The sequence below is a fragment of the Ictalurus punctatus genome, chromosome 2 (genome assembly GCF_001660625.3).
Source record: "Ictalurus punctatus breed USDA103 chromosome 2, Coco_2.0, whole genome shotgun sequence".
NCBI lineage: Eukaryota > Metazoa > Chordata > Actinopteri > Siluriformes > Ictaluridae > Ictalurus > Ictalurus punctatus.
Window position 1 is genome coordinate 24,072,409 of NC_030417.2, and position 18,944 is coordinate 24,091,352.

The 18,944-nt window shown below is 37.9% G+C and overlaps 1 protein-coding gene across 3 annotated transcripts in view; it reads right to left on the minus strand.

Moving 5' to 3' along the window:
- Positions 1 to 1,790: 1,790 nt before the first annotated feature.
- Positions 1,791 to 18,944, minus strand: part of cyth1a (cytohesin 1a) — a 77,768-nt gene continuing 60,614 nt past the window's right edge. For 2 of the 3 annotated variants that reach the window (XM_047150375.2, XM_017489331.3), the window contains exons 7-13: positions 18,765 to 18,877; positions 16,845 to 16,993; positions 14,756 to 14,868; positions 9,955 to 10,033; positions 8,260 to 8,328; positions 5,808 to 5,962; positions 1,791 to 3,734 (exon numbers count right to left, since the gene is read on the minus strand). In XM_047150375.2, the coding sequence (XP_047006331.1) occupies positions 3,656 to 3,734; positions 5,808 to 5,962; positions 8,260 to 8,328; positions 9,955 to 10,033; positions 14,756 to 14,868; positions 16,845 to 16,993; positions 18,765 to 18,877 (757 nt within the window). In that variant the 3' untranslated portion in view covers positions 1,791 to 3,655. The remainder of the gene's footprint in view (positions 3,735 to 5,807; positions 5,963 to 8,259; positions 8,329 to 9,954; positions 10,034 to 14,755; positions 14,869 to 16,844; positions 16,994 to 18,764; positions 18,878 to 18,944) is intronic. The other variant, XM_017489323.3, reaches the window with a different exon arrangement.

Consider the following 18,944-nt stretch of genomic DNA (forward strand, 5'->3'; position numbering starts at 1 on the left):
TATATATATATATATATTTCCTGAAAATAGAGAGAAGTGAAAAGTTTTTAGGAATGTCCACACAGACAACCGACATGTGGATTCGCTGAAGATAATAAAGCTGATGACGTGGTTTACAGGCGCCTTCTTATAGTCACATGATGCGTGAAATGCCAGGTCGATTTTACACAGACATCAGATACCAGTCACGTGCGAGCGTACTTCCCACAGTTTGAAGCTCACGCAATGTTGAGCTCCCTTTGAAAGGGAACACTGTTATGAATTTGGAATCTAAAATAGTTTTAATATCATAATTTTTTAGTTTTGACTTAGTTATTTGATAGAGTTAGTGTCTTTATTATCATTATTATTATTCTAAAACAGTACATATGAAGAAACCCCTTCAATGTGTATGTGTGTCCAGACTTTTGATTGGTAGTGTACATAGGCACAAATTGTTCCTGATGTCCTAGACACACCCTTGGGAGTTTGTTTTCTTCCACTAAAATGCACAGAGAACAGTGGAAACAGCTGGCCCTCATGGAGAGTCACATTACAAAAGCAAAATAAAGGCATTCTTCCAGGCATTCACCCTGTGCCCCCAGTGAATTGAAACCTACGCCTTGGTTTCTCGAAAACCATCCTACTGACTGTGTCATGTATAAACAAATATGCAAAACAGATCTAACCAGCCCAAGTGTAAAAGCAAGAATATGTGTAATAATGTTTGTCACTTTTATAACTAGTAGCTAAGAGGGGTTTCAGAGATGGCCTAACCAAGCATCACATCTCAACAGATAGCAGATAAAAGATCAAACTGAACATTACTTCAGTGCTTCCTTCCTCCTTATCAGTTGGAAAGGGGATGGAAATGTAATTTTATTTTCCTTTGTAGTGCATGAATTATATCTGAGAAGGATCGCAATTTCTATTGAATTCCATATTTCATTCTACAGAAAAAGTGCTTTTCATAACCCATCCGTTCATTCATTCAATTCATGACCTGCATGTCTGTTTTCTCTGGAAGAGAAACAAAGCTGACCGCAGAAGCACTGTGAAATTGAGTTAGATGTGAGGTAATTACATGTGGCTGACTGTTCCATTTAAAATCAACTTCCATTCACATGAATCTGGCTTTCCGGAGGTGTAGAGATTCATCTCTGTTTTTGGTGTGTCTTTGTGACTTGCAGTAACCTGAGATCGGTGTAATGATTATCATGGTGAGATAATAATAAAGGTCATTGCTTATCAGACAGGCAACAAAAGAGTCCTGAATTATAGCATCTCATGATTCGAAAATGTCGTATAATGAGTGTTTATTGGAGTGAAGGTGGTGAGACAGGCAATAATATCAAGATTAGAGTTTGGTGAACGGATGATAGTTCTTGGGAAACAAAATTAAGATGGCTTATTTTTATTATTAAAGGGAATTGCCTTTAAAGGGACTTTTTCTTTGTGATGCCACTCTGTGCTTGCGGCTCAAACAATAGGGAAATTAATAGACACTGCCACCTTGTGATAACCTTTTAATGTTTTGAACTGTTTTTTATTTCTTTCATGAATTTATTCATGTTCATTAAACTCTGTATCCTGATCGATCTATAACATATCTCAGGAGCACTGAGTACAAGGCAGGAATACACTCTAGGTGTGAAGCCAGTCCACCAAGCACACACTCATTCACACCTAAGGCAATCTGAAGGCAAACCATGTTTTTGGGAGGTGGGAGGAAAACAGAGAATCCAGAGAAATGTTATCAAATCCACCTATTGAAATCATAATGCAAGTTTAGATGATTGCAAGACACAGCGTTTGGTGTTTAGATTTTATTTTGTAATTTAATTTTTTTTTTTTTTACTAAAAATGACTGAGCTCACACACACCCGTGAGGCCAAAGGTACACTTTCAAGATAGACAAAAAGAAAAAAAGTGAAAAAAATGGCACTCAGCTAATAATGTATTTGCTACACACATTTATATAAAATGCATAAAGATAATCACTATACAATGAAGTATATACATCCTTGATAAATAAACCAATACTGCTCAGATGTATGACTTTGCTCAGAGAATGGAAACTGCTAGTTTGGTAAAATCATAAAGAAGGACACAGAAAGGAAAGAGTGACGTTAAAGCATGCACTCTGTCAGAGCAGGTAAAAAGGGGCCAGTAAGCTATTTAGAGCACACATTAGTTCAGACATGAGGGATCAATAAAGGTACAGGAAGTCTTGTCTGTGATGACGTGAAATTATCTTGGGTTTCGTCCCTGACCTTAGGTTTGATGACAATTTGCGGATTTAAGTTTAGGCAGATTTAGAGTTCGGAACTCGCGGTTGTTGCAATGTTTCAGTACAAGTGACATGGACAGCATTCACGAAGCAGCCCAAAAGGAGTATGATTGCTATTTCTAAAACAGTTTGGCCTTTTAGCATACAGCAAGCTGAAGAAGCATGCACACACACACACACACACACACACACACACACACACACAAGGCCTACATCGGCATTCCTAGCTTGACATACACTATATAGTCAAAAGTACATGGACACCTTCACACATTCATCTGGAGCTATAACAGCCTTCTCTCTTCTGAGAAGTTGAACCGTGGCTGTAGGGATTTGTGCCCATTCAGATTCAAGAGAAAGGACACTAATGGTGAGAAGGCCTGGCAATTAGTCAGTGTGCCCAGAGGCATTGTCATGCTGGAACAGGTTTAGACACCCTAGTTCCAGTGAAGTGAAACCATAGTGATTCAGCATACAAAGACATTCTACACAATTGTGTGCTTACAACTTTGTATCAACAGTTTGGGGAAGTCCCACATATGGGTATGATACTCATGTGTCCGCATACTTTGACCAGATAGTGTATGAGTGTACGACTGCTTCACATCCTGCATTGCGTACACTAAACACCGCCTCCTCCATTTCTCCTGAAAGCCATGTGGTGCTTTACAATGATGTTTATCAAATCGACAAGAGAGGAAAATGAATATACAGAGGTTATAGAAATGTAAAAAATACACTTATTGCCTGTACATAACTAAAGAAAAAAAGCATACAAGGGTCTTTCCTGTTTTGAAATCAAGGAGAGGCCTTTTTTTGGTAACCCACATTCTGTCAGACCTGCTGATTAAACGTGAACATGTGTGTGTGTGTGTGTTTTAAGACATGTTTAAGAGAGAGAGAGAGAGAGAGAGAGAGAGAGAGAGAGAGAGCATGAGAGAGAGAGATATGAAAGAACCAGGATAGATAGAAACAGGGTAGACAAAGTGTGCATTTTGGTTCAGCATTAGGACTGAGATTGATTCTTTGGGGATTTTCAAGAGAAGAGTCTGAAGCAGAATGCCCTTGACGTGCACGCACACACACACACACACACACACACACACACACACACACACACACACACTAAGGTGAAGTGAGGGACATTTAAACAGGAAGAGGAGCAGAAGCACAGTTCCTGCTGGGCACTATAGAGCCTAGTCCTGGCTTTTTTCAATCTCCAATGTGCTACTTAGTCCTTAAACCCCGTTCTGTCCCAGTACAGACACAACATTATTGAAAGGGGGTAAGCAGTGGGAAGGAGACCAGTCTCATCGTCCCACTGCAAGTGTTACTTCTCTCCACCAGAGGGAGCACTCACACAGCCCTGAATCACCCTGAGCAGATTTAGTGCCTCTTCATAGAGGAGACTTTCTTCTTCCTGGCAGCCAGCATCTCATAGAACGGGTCCCTGCTGATCGCTGCCCTGCGGGGGAGAAAACAGAAAATATCACACAGGGATCTAATTCCCTACAAAGAAGAAAAAAGTTTTGTATAAATATAATAATGGATAATATAAGGCTAAATAATTGTCTGCATACACCTAGTTTAGAATTATTAACCCCCTGCATTAAAGGTTAGTTAAATTTACCAATAACAGTGACTTATTGTACATTATTCCATGGTCTGTCTGAATTTTAATCAGCGGTCAGTTTAATCACCATTCTAAATTAATGCGCTGCCTATAAACAACTGTAGCCATGGTAATATACAGTAACAGTTGCATACAATAGTTAAACTCACAGCTACATTATTAGAAGAGACACAGCATAGTACAGGTCATTCACACACTCTCTCACTCTAACTATTTATTATAATTCATTCAAATATATATAACACTACTTCACTTTATCACACTACTTTATCTCTGTGAATGACTTAGAGTGGGCAGAATTCTAGATCCAATAACCAGCATATAAAATAACTAATGAAAATTAACCGTTATTTTAATCCTTTCAGTCAAATTTTACACTGAAAACATCAATGACAGCTTTAATACAGGCAAGTGACCATGGTATAAGCGGGATAATCCATGGTTTGGTGTGCAATACATGATTTTAATGCACTCCGTGGATTAAAATCCTGTAACGCACACCAAAAAGTGGATTATCCCTTACATACACCACAACCCTGCTGAATTCTTCAATCTGATTAGTCAGATGGTGTTACTTCAGTTTAACAGCTGTAATTCAAACCAGATTTATTATTTATAGCAATAATGTGAATAAAAAAAAAAAAAATGTTAAGCTTTTTTTTTAACAAAAAAAATGCATAATCATTTTTATTTGTCATAATAATAATAACAAATATAATCATATTATAATATTCAGAAAATAATCATTCTTTCTGTAAGAAGTTTTTCAAAAGTTTTGGAAAGACTTTCCAGTGTCAGCACTTTGCAGTCATCAACTGCAACTGTAAAAAACACTTTGTTTTCTGACAGAGCAGAGAACCATGTCTAAGCAGAACACACCACTGACACTCCTACATTCTGGCAGAACAACTACACAGTGCAGTGAAAGCACGATGGAACACTGGGATGCTCTGACTGAGCAGACCTGAATTCCATAGAAAATGTGGGATTATTTGGAACAGCAAATGAATCACCCCATGAACACAAGCTCAATTGTGTAGCTGATCAGTAGACACTTTTTTTTAACATTTGGTGTTTTAAAGCTTTATCTCCTTTAATTCAGGGTTCACACTGATGCCCCAAATTTGTAGTTGTAAAACTTTCCAATCACTATTTTTTTTAACTACCCAAGAGATGAAACTACGGATGTCAGTTGCCAGTGTTAGGTCTGTTTAAGTACAAGTACTGATCATTTAGTTTGTGGGGCACATGTTATTTTATTTTTCATAATAGCACATTGCATATACCTATCATCTTTTGACTTAAGCATTTTAAAGCACTGTAAGCATTTCTTATCAATGGCTATTTTTCAGGATGTACAGTACATACAGATTAAAAAGTACTTTGAAAAAGTATGAACCCTTGTCTAAAACAGTGGCAACAAAAGTAAGACAAGCTAGAATGACATACTGTAGTTATATATATATATATATATATATATATATATATATATATATATATATATACACACACACACACACACACACACACACACACAAGATCATACATCATATAAGAGATACATGCTATACTGCATACCGAAAAAGGGCATTAAAAATTTTTTTTTATTAAAACCCATCAAAGTGTTTGTCCTGAGACTAATGTTATAACAATCTGGTGTGGACACTAAACCTGTGTTGTACAGATCATATTTCATTTGTCAGATCAGCAGAAAGGATTATCAGGAAAAATCATTAGTGACCCCTACCAGTCCACATCACCACATACAGTACATAAATGGCTTTAATATGCTTCTTAGATATTAACTGGATTTTTCTCAAATCCAGATGATTGTTTTGGACTTAAACTAACTTCATTAATCCTTTATTGTCAGTAATAAGCGTCCCTACTGATGTGTCCACTCACTTGATGCTGTTCATCCACTCGTCCTTCTCCTCAGTGGTGGGAGCGGAAATGCGGTAGAATGTGTGATTGCCCTCCACCACGCGCCCATCTGCCTCCGTCTTACACGCCTTAATCACCTGATCCTTATTGTCCGGTATGAAGAGCTCGAAGCAGTTCTGAGGAGCAGAAATATAAATAATCGAATATAGAGCCACAAAAGGAACACTTGAGGCCTGATTTATACTTCTGCATCTGTGTATTTGTGAACAAGTGATGATGTCACACACTTCATACTTGTACATAATGTGAACATGTTCACCAGGGGGCAGAAAGTAAGAAATGATTGAAAGCCTTACATTTCACTGTAGAAAAGAAAGTAACAGAAAGTGACAACATTGATGATCAATACTACTTACTTCCCTGTTCTAAAGCACAGATACCATGCAGTTAGGTGTAAAGATTAAATTATAGGAAATAGTTTGGGATATTTCAGATACTCTCCACAAAAAAATACAAGACAAGTGTAGATATGTAAGGGATAATCCATGGCTAGGTGTACATTACACGATTTTAATGCACAACATGGAGGCAAAGAACCACCCAATGGGAAGCAGAGTGCATTAAAATCATGTAACGCACACCTAGCCATGGATTATCCTGCTTATACCATGGTCATTTGGCAGCAATGACAAGGGAAAGCTGTGTTTGATGTTTGCAATGCAAAATTTGACTGAAAGAATAAAAAATTCATTCAAAATTCAGTTCATTTTCATTATTTTACATACGGGTCATTAGATCTAGAATTCTGCCCACATTAAATCATACACAGAGATAAATTAGTGCAAAAAGATTTATTTGAATGAATTATAATAAATAGTTATTAGTGGGAGAGAGGGATTGTGTGTGTGTGTGTGTGAATTACCTGCGTCTGTGCCGTGTCTCTACTAATAATGAAGCTGTGAGTTTAACTACTGTATGCAGCTGTAACTGTATGTTACTATGGTTACAGTTGTCTATAGACAGCACATTAATTTTGAACAGTGATTAAACTGACTGGAGGTACCAGTGCATTATAGGGTTTGAACGCACACTTTCCAGCCAATCAGGATCGACTGTCCAGACAGACCATGGTATAAAGCATTTTAAAATACAATATGTTATCTAGCTTAATTACTTTCACTTAGTGAAAATGTGTCTATTGTGCTTTCGTTTCTAATTCAATACAAACATTTTCATTACAAGTTATATTATCAGCAACAACTTAAGTTAAAAGTAGAATCTTAGAAAGATTTCCATGAATTGGAACTCCAGATGGACTCCACAAGTTTGTGTAAAAACTAATTATCCAAGTTAGATTAAATCCATTGCCGTATCGTCTGAATATGTGCTTTAATAGAAGAGATAGGACGCAAATAAAATCTGAACTTTTGTACAAAGGAGTTAACATAGACGGCATCAAAATACTGAATATTTCTTTTCAAAATTCTTAAACTTTCTGTTCGCTGCAAGTGTCAGAGATATTTTTCTCTTATTAACGATGAGATGGCTTAAGAGGCTGTGTGACTGCTCCCTCTAATGGCGAGCACTGACAATTGCAGACAGAGGATGAGACTTCCTCTTGTTTACCCCCTTACAAAAAAAAGTTTATATGTTTACAGATGTTGTGCAGATGTTTCCAGGCAGGTTTACTGCACAAAGGAATTAAGCATTTAACATCCTACCATGCTCTCTTTTATGGTCACTTGCATAAAAATGCTGAGCAGGCCCAGCTGATCTCAATTCTAGTTCAATGTGGCAAGAAGAAAATAGATCTATGTGTCAAACAAGGTTGGAAATTGTGGTTGAATACACACAATCAGTGACCGTAATGCTGTAGAGTGCAGCACTGTGAGGGTTTTTATAGTTGGGTTAAGTTCAGTGGTACCAAAACCACAGGCGCTAGAGATACGGAGATATATATATAGCATGCATATCGTGCCTACACTGATAAGGATGGCTCTTAACATTATCGTTTTTTGACAGAACATTCCAGGTGTTCATTATAGTGCTGGTTTTGCTCTCAGATTAAACAATTGTACTCCATGGAAGAGCCTTTTTACTATAAATGAGCACATGAGAAGTTGCAAAATAATTTTATTGTCATTAATATACCATGTATGATTTTACTGTATTCCAATAAATTTGACTGTATTCCAATAAAAACCATTTAGTATGAGATATACACAAAAACAGAAGAAATCAGGATGAGGGCAAATACTTTTTCATAGCGCTGTACAACCAACTTCATCACTGACTTCTGTCTATGTGCCTCTGCAGTCTAAATAAACAGAAAATAGCTGTTTTATTACATTATCTAAGCCTATTTAAATTAAGGGACAGCCCGAGTATGAACGAGGGCCATGTCTTGAGCAAAAAGATAGCTTTACTTAAAGACCAATGCCAAAATTAGTTAAAGACCAAGAAGAAACCTCACCGGCTTCTTGTCCTCCACTTCTCGGATGCTCAGGTTTTCCAAAGGAATGATTCCTCTGGGTTCTTTGTCCTGGGAGGAGAAGAGTCAATATTAATGCATGTGTAGCATATAAAGTGAGAATGATTTCAAATTTTATGTGCAAGAATAGATTGTATCAGATATAGTGTTTTTAATCACTTATTTTATGCAAAGTTTGTATTTGTGCACAGGAAAAAAAACCCTGCTTAAAGGTATGTTCACACATAGAGCGACTTGCAGTGACAACTCAACCGGAGACCATTCATTTTCAATGAGAGCTGGCGACTTACAGCGACATGAGCAACTGTGACCGTTGGTGACTAGATGCGGGTGTGACAAAGCTGAGAAACATTTTACTTGGAGCGACCTAGTGCAACGACTACCAATGGAACTGCTTCTCCTTCATCTTGTAGGATATGGTGCATATATACACTGGTGAATTTTGTATCCAAACACTCTCCCGCCAGAAAACTGATTTGTTGTCACAAGTTGAATGCTAGATGTGCCACCCACTGATAAATGTTACTATGACAACCAGTTGTAGGACCGCCTACTTACGACTTCATAGTACAGTGACTGGTGACTTGCAGTAATAAAATCTCCACGTGTTAACGTATCTTAAGTGTTCTGCTAAGCTGAGGTGAAAAAAGCTGAAATATTAATAAGGAAAACTTGGGATAAACAATGATGCAAACAGATTTTCCAGCTAAATTATGACACATCATGGTTCTATTTGATTATGCTGTGTTGTGGCACCCTCTTAAGGATATTTACATTGGTTGATGAAAGCCAATTTAATTTGGGAAAACTGATTAAAATGCAACCCATCTCTATAAAGACCTAGGGTTTTAAAAACAAAAAAACAAACAAAAAGAAAAAAAACGGAGAGACTGAAAGTATTTTGCTTTATTGAATGAAATTTTATTTGCATAGCAATTTTAATAGACATTATCCATAAATCTAGATGTAGATCTCTAATGAGCAGGCCAGAGGCAACAATGGCTAGGAAGTTAAAAAAATTCATGAGGTCCTCAAGTTGTAGAATGTGGAATATATTACAATAACATTTTACTTACCTGACATAGAGCTTTGTCATTTGTGCACAGCATACAGTGTTTTTGAGAGAATTAATATACCTTTTTAGTATAAAACTAATTTGCCTTTGCAATGTAAGAAAAGTCATCTTAGCAAGTGAAAATATCTTTAACATAGACATTTCTTATTGTATGATTACAATAACCCAAATATAAGATCATTAAACCAATTATTACTCATTTCAAGCCTGAAGTGTTCTTATTCTGTTGGCAGATAGAAATAAATGCTAAAAATGAGCTAAATTATCTTCATATAGGACAATACTATTTCAAGCTTGAAACGAGTACAAATAGCTTGAAATAGGATTAATAATCTTATATTTGATTTATTGTAATCTTATAATAAGAAATACTAGATACATTTGACTATATACAAGGCATTTACACTTGCTAAGATGTCTTTTTTTTTTTTTGCAGTGTACTTGCTTCCATGTGACTTAAAATATGTTTTGTCTCTTTAGATAACATGACCTTTAAGCTGGTAAAAGACGCATCATGTGATACAGTCTGGTGGACGGTGACAAATCCTATAATGTGGTAGCACAGATATAGGAATATCAAAAAATGCATTAAGTGCACTTACAGTAGTGTACTCAAAGTAGTAAAGGCAGTTGTCTGTGAGAATGAACCATCGTCTCTTCCAGGTTTTGACACGTCCACCTGTGAAGCGAAGGAGTGGGGTTAGTTTAATCATGGCACCGCGTAACAAGGGAACCTCAGAGCACCCAGCAAGTTGAAGAGTGGAGCAGCCGGCAAGCAAGACAGACAGATGAGCAGGCAATTGAGACAATGAGAGCATTTCTATAAATATCTCCATTTCCCATCATCCCCCCAAGTACTCCATTCCTTCCCAATCCTGTATTATGGTCCAACAGTCTCTGTAGAATCTGGTCTTCAGATAGAACCTTTAATTCTGGTTCATTCTAAGCTACTGACCTTACTGCAAAGCGGAGATTACAATCCAGGACGGTTCAGTCATTTTTGTATTTAAAAATACCCGATTCAACTCAGCTGCATTATCAGATTTAAGACAGACGTTGGAATTGCATTGACTGCTAAATGGTATACTACAGTATATTAACTCTGACCTAACGGGCCTACATCTTTTGCTCCATGTGAATGGAGCCCTAAAACTCCCATGTGTAAATCTGGGGGCAAAAGTAACAAGTTATTCATAAACTCTAATAGCAGCAACCAGTGAGCATGCCCATCCCACTCGCTACTAGTCATTAATTATTACCACCATAGACTTGATTTTTATATTCTGTTAAATGCAATCTGCTAATCATCTGATGTGACTCTGTCAATGCAATTTAAAATGCAGACATTCAGCAGTCCATGGGGCTAACAACCTATACTGGGATAAGAAGTGGTCCAGCCATACCTGAGAATGGTTACAGTGCAATAACGGCCAGAGACAGTCGTCAACATGATCACCAGGCAAAAACATCTGTAGATTTCTTTCTAGCTGAATACAAGAGTTTCAAGACTATCTGCTGGGGTTCAGTTACATTTACATAGCACTTTTCTAGACACTCAAAGGGCTTTACATAGTTTGGAGGTGAGATCTCCTCAACCACCACTAGTGTGTAGCATCCACCTGGATGATGCGACGGCAGCCATAGTGCGCCAGAACGACCACCACACACCGGCTATTAGTGGAGAGGAGAGAGTGATGTAGCCAATTCAGAGAGTTATTAGAGTGAGAGAGAGAGAGATTCCAGCTGTTTATAGGCAGCACATTAATTTAGAACGGTGATTAAACTGTCCGGAATTATTTGTGGTATATACGGCTTTAACGCAGACCTTCCAGCCAATCAGAATCGAGTAATCAGGCAGACCATGGTATAAATACAGATATACAGGCACTCATGATCAGCTATCCTGGAGAAGTAAATGTACATGCAAAACTCTTTCTTAAGCCATATCTAAATAATTAATTAATAAATTTTCTATAATTATTTTTGCAAAAATAGATTTTGAGAAACCTGAGTGCCTGCTCTTTCTAAACAAGGAATAACCAATTTTCCATTTTCCATAATCCAGCTACAAACAAGCACACAGAGACATTCGGGAGAAGCATCAGGGAGAATATGTCCTAGATAGCGAGCTGATTGGTTGATTGGGTAGATGATTACGATGAATGATCTCTAAGAAGCACTAATGAGCACAGTCATTTGGCATCGGGACCTGGTTAAGGGTTAGGAGGAGTGTCCTGGACTGTTTGGGATTGGAAAGTAACCCAGAGCACTGCCTAGCTGATGGAGCCGAACAGGGATACGGAGAATAGCAAACGATGTACCTACAGTACATGGGCCACAGTAGAACAAATGGGCTGCTAAAATATGAACGGTACTGATAACTAATCAGCCTTCTCCAGACAAGAATGCGCCAATGCTTTATATTTCTCTCACGACAGTTGTGTACGTTTTTATCTGGTGTAGGGAACGACACCATGTTTATAGTTGCTATAGTGTAAGTGATAACTTGTCTTGTGGATGTTCCACAACATTAAATATAACTATAAACTATTAAAAGTATTATTTCTAATGTATAAAATAGTACATTATTCCATTAAAATTCATAGTAGTTGTCAAATGGCTGTGGTATAAGAGAAATAAAACACCTATTTGAAGTGGTTTACTTTCCCATAAGAGCACGTCTTGTCACGTTTTATTCCTTATTTATGAACAAGGACAAGTTTAAAGAAATAAGCAATGTGGTCTGGCAGCAGAAGGAGACAACTGCAAGCTTGAAATCTGAGACAATTTGGGTCTATAAATAGGCTTAATAAACTTATATAATATATTATTATAATATTTGATAGATAAATTAGCCAATATTTATGATGTCTTTTACTCAGATATCATTATTGCAGTGCAGTTATTTGTTTATTATATCATATAGCACATCCTTTTTGTGTATGTGTATGTTTAAGTGCCAACAATAATGCTCAGAATTTTAATTAATGCATTAACTATTGACACTTGCCCACCGTAAAACACAAACACACACACACACACACACAAACACACACTCTCACACACGCACACTCACACACTCTCTTGCATGCACGCACACACCAACTGCAACAGGGCAGGCCACGCACAAACATACGCAGACACACACAGACACACGCCTCTGCTTCATTGACAGCATGAAGAACAGCAGCACAAGCACATTGGTCTAGGTGCAGCATTTCCGCTCAGTCCAGATTAAGCATGAACACCACAAACTATCCTGATCAGAGGAATATAAAATGAAGCACTAACATGAAGTGCTAATGATATAGTCATTCTTAATGCTATATTATGGGTAGTGCTTAGTCTTGCTAGGTGTTTGCTAGATATCCAGACTGCTGATTAACAGAAAATACTGCAGCTCCCAAAGTGTAAATAAACAAAATTGAACACCACAGGAAACAGTGAGAACTCTTTACTAAGGTGGTCACATGGAACCCAAACCGCAAGCACCCTGCAATCAACCGACAGAGAGAGCGAGAGAGAGTGAGAGAGAGACAAAGAGCAGGGCACACTGGCAATCCACCAGCTTGATGGAAAACAACAATAACAGACAGCAAACAAAATTAGACCAAACTGATGATAAGGCTTAACAAAATAAGGAAGAGTCCTAACACCAGAGAGAGGAGAGAAAAAGGAAAGCATGGCGGACCACCAGAAGCACCCAAGAGCGAGGAGATGGACTAGTTTTCTTTAAGGGGAGAGTGGAGGGAACAGGTGTACATACCTCCTGAGGGAAAAGACAACAGCCAAAATCATGGGAACAAACGAACACACGAGGAAGAAAAGAAAACAAAAAAAATTAAATTAAATCAAATCAAATGGTAAATTATAACCACCGCACACTGCTGATCAAAGGAAGTGCTTTTGTTTCAGAAAACTTTTTAAACAGCAAGCATGAGGGTAAGAAAGCATAACAAATGAACCAGGGTAAATAAATCTGAATGGGGAACTGTCCTGGGTGTCTGACCTATTCTGACCACAAGTGGGCGCTCTTATTTTACAACAAAAGCCACACTTTATGTATTGACTTTACAATATTGGAAAAGGACAGCTGGAACCAATTGTGTTGCATTTTTCATCTCTGCACTCCTCGTCACAGCGGCAGCATTCTGATCAACACCGCGGGAGATTGAAGGGATCTGTTTCTCTGGTCTGGGAGCAACTTAGTTCCTGACAAAACAACTGCATAACACTGAATCAGTGTCCAGTGAGTCACCTGAAGTGGTTGTTTGGTGAGGGCTCCGAAAGCAACCCAGCTTAAATTATTTGTTAACCAGAGGAACAGGACAGAAAGGACCAGTGAGAAGTGTTTTGCTGTATGTCAGCATAAAAAGATGCTCACATACAGCAGAGCAATGCACTGGAGTTCAACAGGGGTCACCAGAGGTACTGAATGTGTGTGTGTGTGTGTGTGTGTGTGTGTGTGTGTGTGTGTGTGTGTGTGTGTGTAAAGAGAAAGAAACAGAGCAAATATCTGTACCTGTAAATACAATACACTTGCAATCAAAATTATTCAACCCCCATTGCAAATCAGGTTTATTGTAAAAATGTACAGACTTTCAGCTGTTTGCAATGAACAGCTCAAACAAAAGCACTTAAAATAGTTCAACACAACACATTTTCAAGTGGTTTACACAAATTCAACTGAGAGTGCAACTTATAATGATTTCTCCAGTTTCAAAATTATTCAACACCTTCATGGCAAGCATCTTTGGTACTTTGGAAACCACTTGAAGCATTCGTTGTGTTGAACTATTTCAATTGCTTTTGTTTGATTTGTTCATTGCAAACAGCAGAAAGTCTGTAAATTTTGACAATAAACCTGATTTGCAATGGGGGTTGAATAATTTTGATCGCAACTGTATACAAATGTATACATTTGTAAATGTATACAATATACAAGTCAACAGTTCTGCTTAGTGCAATAGCAAAACTCAGCAATCTCAAAAACAGTAGCAAGGAGTGGTTCCAATATCACAGTTCATCAGATCTCCACATCAGGGCTGCAAATGCACCTGCTGGTGGGTTTATGTCTTCAGATGATAATGCAGATATATGAATTATTAATGATTCTATAGAAGACCTCAAGGTAACGTCAATTATGAATGTAGGGCACGTGGCAGCCCTGTAATATTACATCCTTCGTTAAAATACACACTTGTAGAGAATTCATACAACATGTTATTATCCAGGCATTCTGCTAACAAAAGTGTACTTGCAAAATTTGAATAATTACTATTAATGTTAGTATTTGTAGATGAATATAACCACTTGGGGGAAAAATAATATTATTAATTACCAAATATTACAAAAAAATAGAATTAATATTATAAGAGTACTAAGCTCCTTGCATTTCACTCACCCAGTTTGAGCAGCCAGCCCTCTCGGTCAGGGTTAAAGAACGTGTGTGTGAGGTCGTTGCCGTCGTCCTCTGGGATTTTGAACGGCTCGTTTTTGATGCTCTCGTACAGGTTCTGAAGAGGATCAAGCCGAAGAGGACACAAACAAAGACATAGAATGGGGAAAAACAGTGATTTTAGCAAAACAATAAGAATTCCAAGAAACATTACGAGGGGGGACCCAACAATTCCCGGAATTCGAATGTGCATCAGGAAGCATAAATGAAACATATCTGAAGAAGTGGTGCACCCTGAACTGGATCTTGCACCACGACAATGCACTAGAGACAAAGTGGTTATCGGTTCACATCCACCATATTCGCCAGATCTTTCTCCTTGCGACTTCTTTTTGTCCCCGAAATGAAAGAAGAGACTGAAATGGGAAACAATTTGCCACCATGGAAGAAATCCAGAAAAAAATGCAGGAAGCTCTGGACGTGACGACAAAACATGACTAAGGGAAATGTTTCCAGGAATGGGAGAAATGCTGGGACAAGTGTATTGCATCACAAGGATAGTACATTGAAGGGGATTAAAGGAGAAATGCTGTAAGTTTTATAACACAATATTATTATTTTTTTTTTAACAATTCTGGGAATTTTGGGGTCCCCTCTCATACACTGGGGAAAAGTTATTTGAACAGTTAATCATGTGTATAGGATTAAAACAAAATAGTGCTTCAACTGGACAGGGACAGTGGGTAGTGAATTTGAGACTGAATATGTTTGTACATGGAGTATAGGCTGCTCGAAACACCCTAAACAAAGCTTCAAGTCATCGATTATGTCATTACAGGAAAACATATTAATACAGACTTTCATACTGATACAGCTTTCTCAACACACACATCAAAGCTCTGGTCATCAGCAGAACATCACTAGTGCACACTAATGTCTTACAAATAATGATTTGAATTATGAAGGCAGTAGCATAGCCATAAGGAGGATAAATCCCTGCATGATCTGCACAATTAAATTGAGAAATGCAACATGCTCATGTGCTTTGTGTCAATGCCAGGCACTAGTAAGAGCGATGATGTCACGAATGTGTCCTTTAAGGCATGAACTACCATCAAACAATCTTGCCGTAGTAATAACATTGCCAAAAAATACCTGTATGAGAGTTCTTATAAAAAGCAGATCTACCCTTCTTTTTCTCCTTCTACAGAAGATCTATAGTGGTTCATTAGCAGTCATCTCGATATCCCTATGTTCAGTGAGTAGCTAGCTGGCTAGGAGCTTTCAAACAGAAATGGGAAAAAAGCATGATCCTGACTGTTTAATCCTGTTTCTCATTATAGCACCTGGTAGTCAATGTAATTGTAAAATGTAATTAAACAAACTAAAGCATGTGTCCATTTGATGCCTGGGAGGTTATATATGCCAGTCCATACAGGATTTCGAGAGCTTTTTATTTTGTGATTGTTGCGGCCAAAAATGCTCTATTTTGCTGCGGCATTTTTATGATGCGATTTGCAGAGTTTTTGTGCTTTTTATTTTTTTACATGAATCTACTTGAAATCTGCAGAAAATTTGAGGTAATGTTGAAAAATTGCAAGCTCCTCTGAACGCTGTGGAATTTGCTTGATTTTGCGTTCATTTCTGCGATAGCAAAATCCTGGATGGACTGATGTGCGGAATCATAATGATTTCTTTATTGAACTTTTATCAAAATCTGTATAATATAATTTCTGTGAGGAACAATGTTACTGTATGCACAGTATGTTATAATAACCACCCAAAATCAACATTCGGATGGAGACATTTGACAGACTAAACACCAGACATTTTTAAGCTTTACTGCACCTTGGGACTGTCGGGTCAAAATGGCTTGAACACAATCCGTAATATAAATGTGCTTTTTCACATTGTTACACAAATGATATCTAATTGTTTAAGTTTATTATACTTCTTAATATCATACAATTTTTACTAAGCAGCTCCCTGCTGTTAGCTGTAATAATAATCATGCAACGTCGAAAGGAGTCTTTTCAATGAAAGCTGGAGACATTAAGGGAGGAGGAGGAAAAAAAATTAAAAAGGCAGACTGACTCGTAGCAGTTCCTCTGGTAGGTCTCCACCGTCATTGATGCCTCTGTTCATGGAGATGAAGCGCTCCACTGTGGGCTTGTCTTTCACGTTGGGGTTGTGAAGGCTGGTGTTCAGCATGATGATGGCGAAGGAAAGGATGTAGCATGTGTCTGGAAGTACAAACATCAAACGTCTCTTACTTAAAGTCATGGCTAAATGCATTATCGAGTTATAGTTAGTTCAAATAGACTAATGGGATAAAGGAATCAATAATGAAAAGCTACTTAGCAGTTTTAGAAATGGATTTATAATGTGTCATGGCTGCACAGGTGATCAAGAAACAGTAATGGATTACACAATATTAGATTTTCTGTTGTGTTATAATTCATTAAAAAAAAATGGGAATGACTGCATTCTAATGGCAATATTCAGCTCATGTAAAACCAGAAGGATGTTTGTGTTTTGTTGTTGTCACTGACATTTATTTGTATCGGTGTTAAAGTCTCAATGAAGTGCCTTGAAACGCGTAGCATTAGTCGATGCGTTGACGTAACTGCCACTGACACAGGAAGTCAGGGCGAGATATATTGGGTGGCTCCTCCCACTTTTAAAATAGCCAATAGCGTTTAGCTTACCTCACAGCCTCACCGGAAATTTACCACACAGGAAAGTTATGCTTCAGATTCTAAATAGCATTTGATTCGATAGAAAATCTGATGAGAAGCCGAAGTGCAGAATGATGTCGTTAACATTGTTGACCTGTATTGGTGGTAGAGAGAGACTGTAAATTTTGAATGCAGAAAGAGGACTATTACTTAGTAATCACATACTTTACTGCAAATACTTTTTGTCCTAGTTTTTGTCAACAAAATGATTTTTTTTTTTTAAATCTGGTATATTTAGCTGAGTCTCATCTCACACCATACTCCAAATTCATGTTGATGGCTTGTCTTCAAAACTTTCTCATAGGTTGTCATTGGTCACAAAGCAGTGTTTTACACATATATGTAATACTTTCATGCTGTATATTAACGACCCGCCAAGTATATTTCATCCCATTTTAGCTTTGCCATGTGCAGTGAATTATATTATGTTCATTAGGATAAGTGAACAGACTGGACACTTCAAATCATAGACAGCAATCTAGTGTAAGTGTTGAGAAGAGTAAGAAAAGTCATGTTATATGAGATACAGGTTTACTGGTGTGTGTCTGTGTATGTGTGTGTGTGTGAAGCTGACACAGCAGCACTTTATCTTGTCTGTGCATCTCAGCAGAACATGAGCACATGAATAATGTAGTTCAATCTGTCTACAGTAAGACTGTCAGTCATGCACGCACTGCCACAACTGAACACACACACACACACACGCGCACGCAAACAAACATAACACCTCCTAACCACACACAAGAATCAGAATTACACAGGCAATGTTCTGTAGCAGAGGTGTGCATCAGGACTGAGACCCTGTGAGACCCAACACAACAACGTCACAGTAAACGTTGCGGTTTTTACGTTCAGGGTTTAGGGAGGTCAGGTGACAAAGAAAGGCCGCATTCATTAACATGAGAGCATACCAGGCTCGCCTGGTTGCTCATGTGCGGCTTGTTAAATGCGTTCAATTATTCTTCTTTAGTAAATGGTTCAGATGCCTGTAGTTTAAAATAACTAATTCGTTAGAAAGCATCAATACAAATATATGCAGAAATAACTGAGGGAACAGGCGGGATTGCTCAGAATTCCATCGAAATTAGACAGGATTTAAAAAATAGTCCTGTGAACACGTTTGCACTGCAGTGAAAAACTACATTCCTCTACGTTTCTAAAAATATATTCATGTATATTTGTAGGTAAGTGACATAATGTCTCAGTAGGCACACATAAACCCAGACATAGACACACACACACACACACACACACACTCAGACACACATTGACCTACCAGTGGACTGGAAGACTCCCGGGTTGCACTGGCAGTAGCGTTGGGCAAAAGCCTCCATCATCCTATCGATCTTCTGTGCCTCGCCTGGCAGTCTGAAGCTCCAAAGAAATTGCCTGCACACATCACATCACTCAGAGCAGTCAGTTCAGTGTGTTTCTAAAATAGTCATGCTGACAGGAC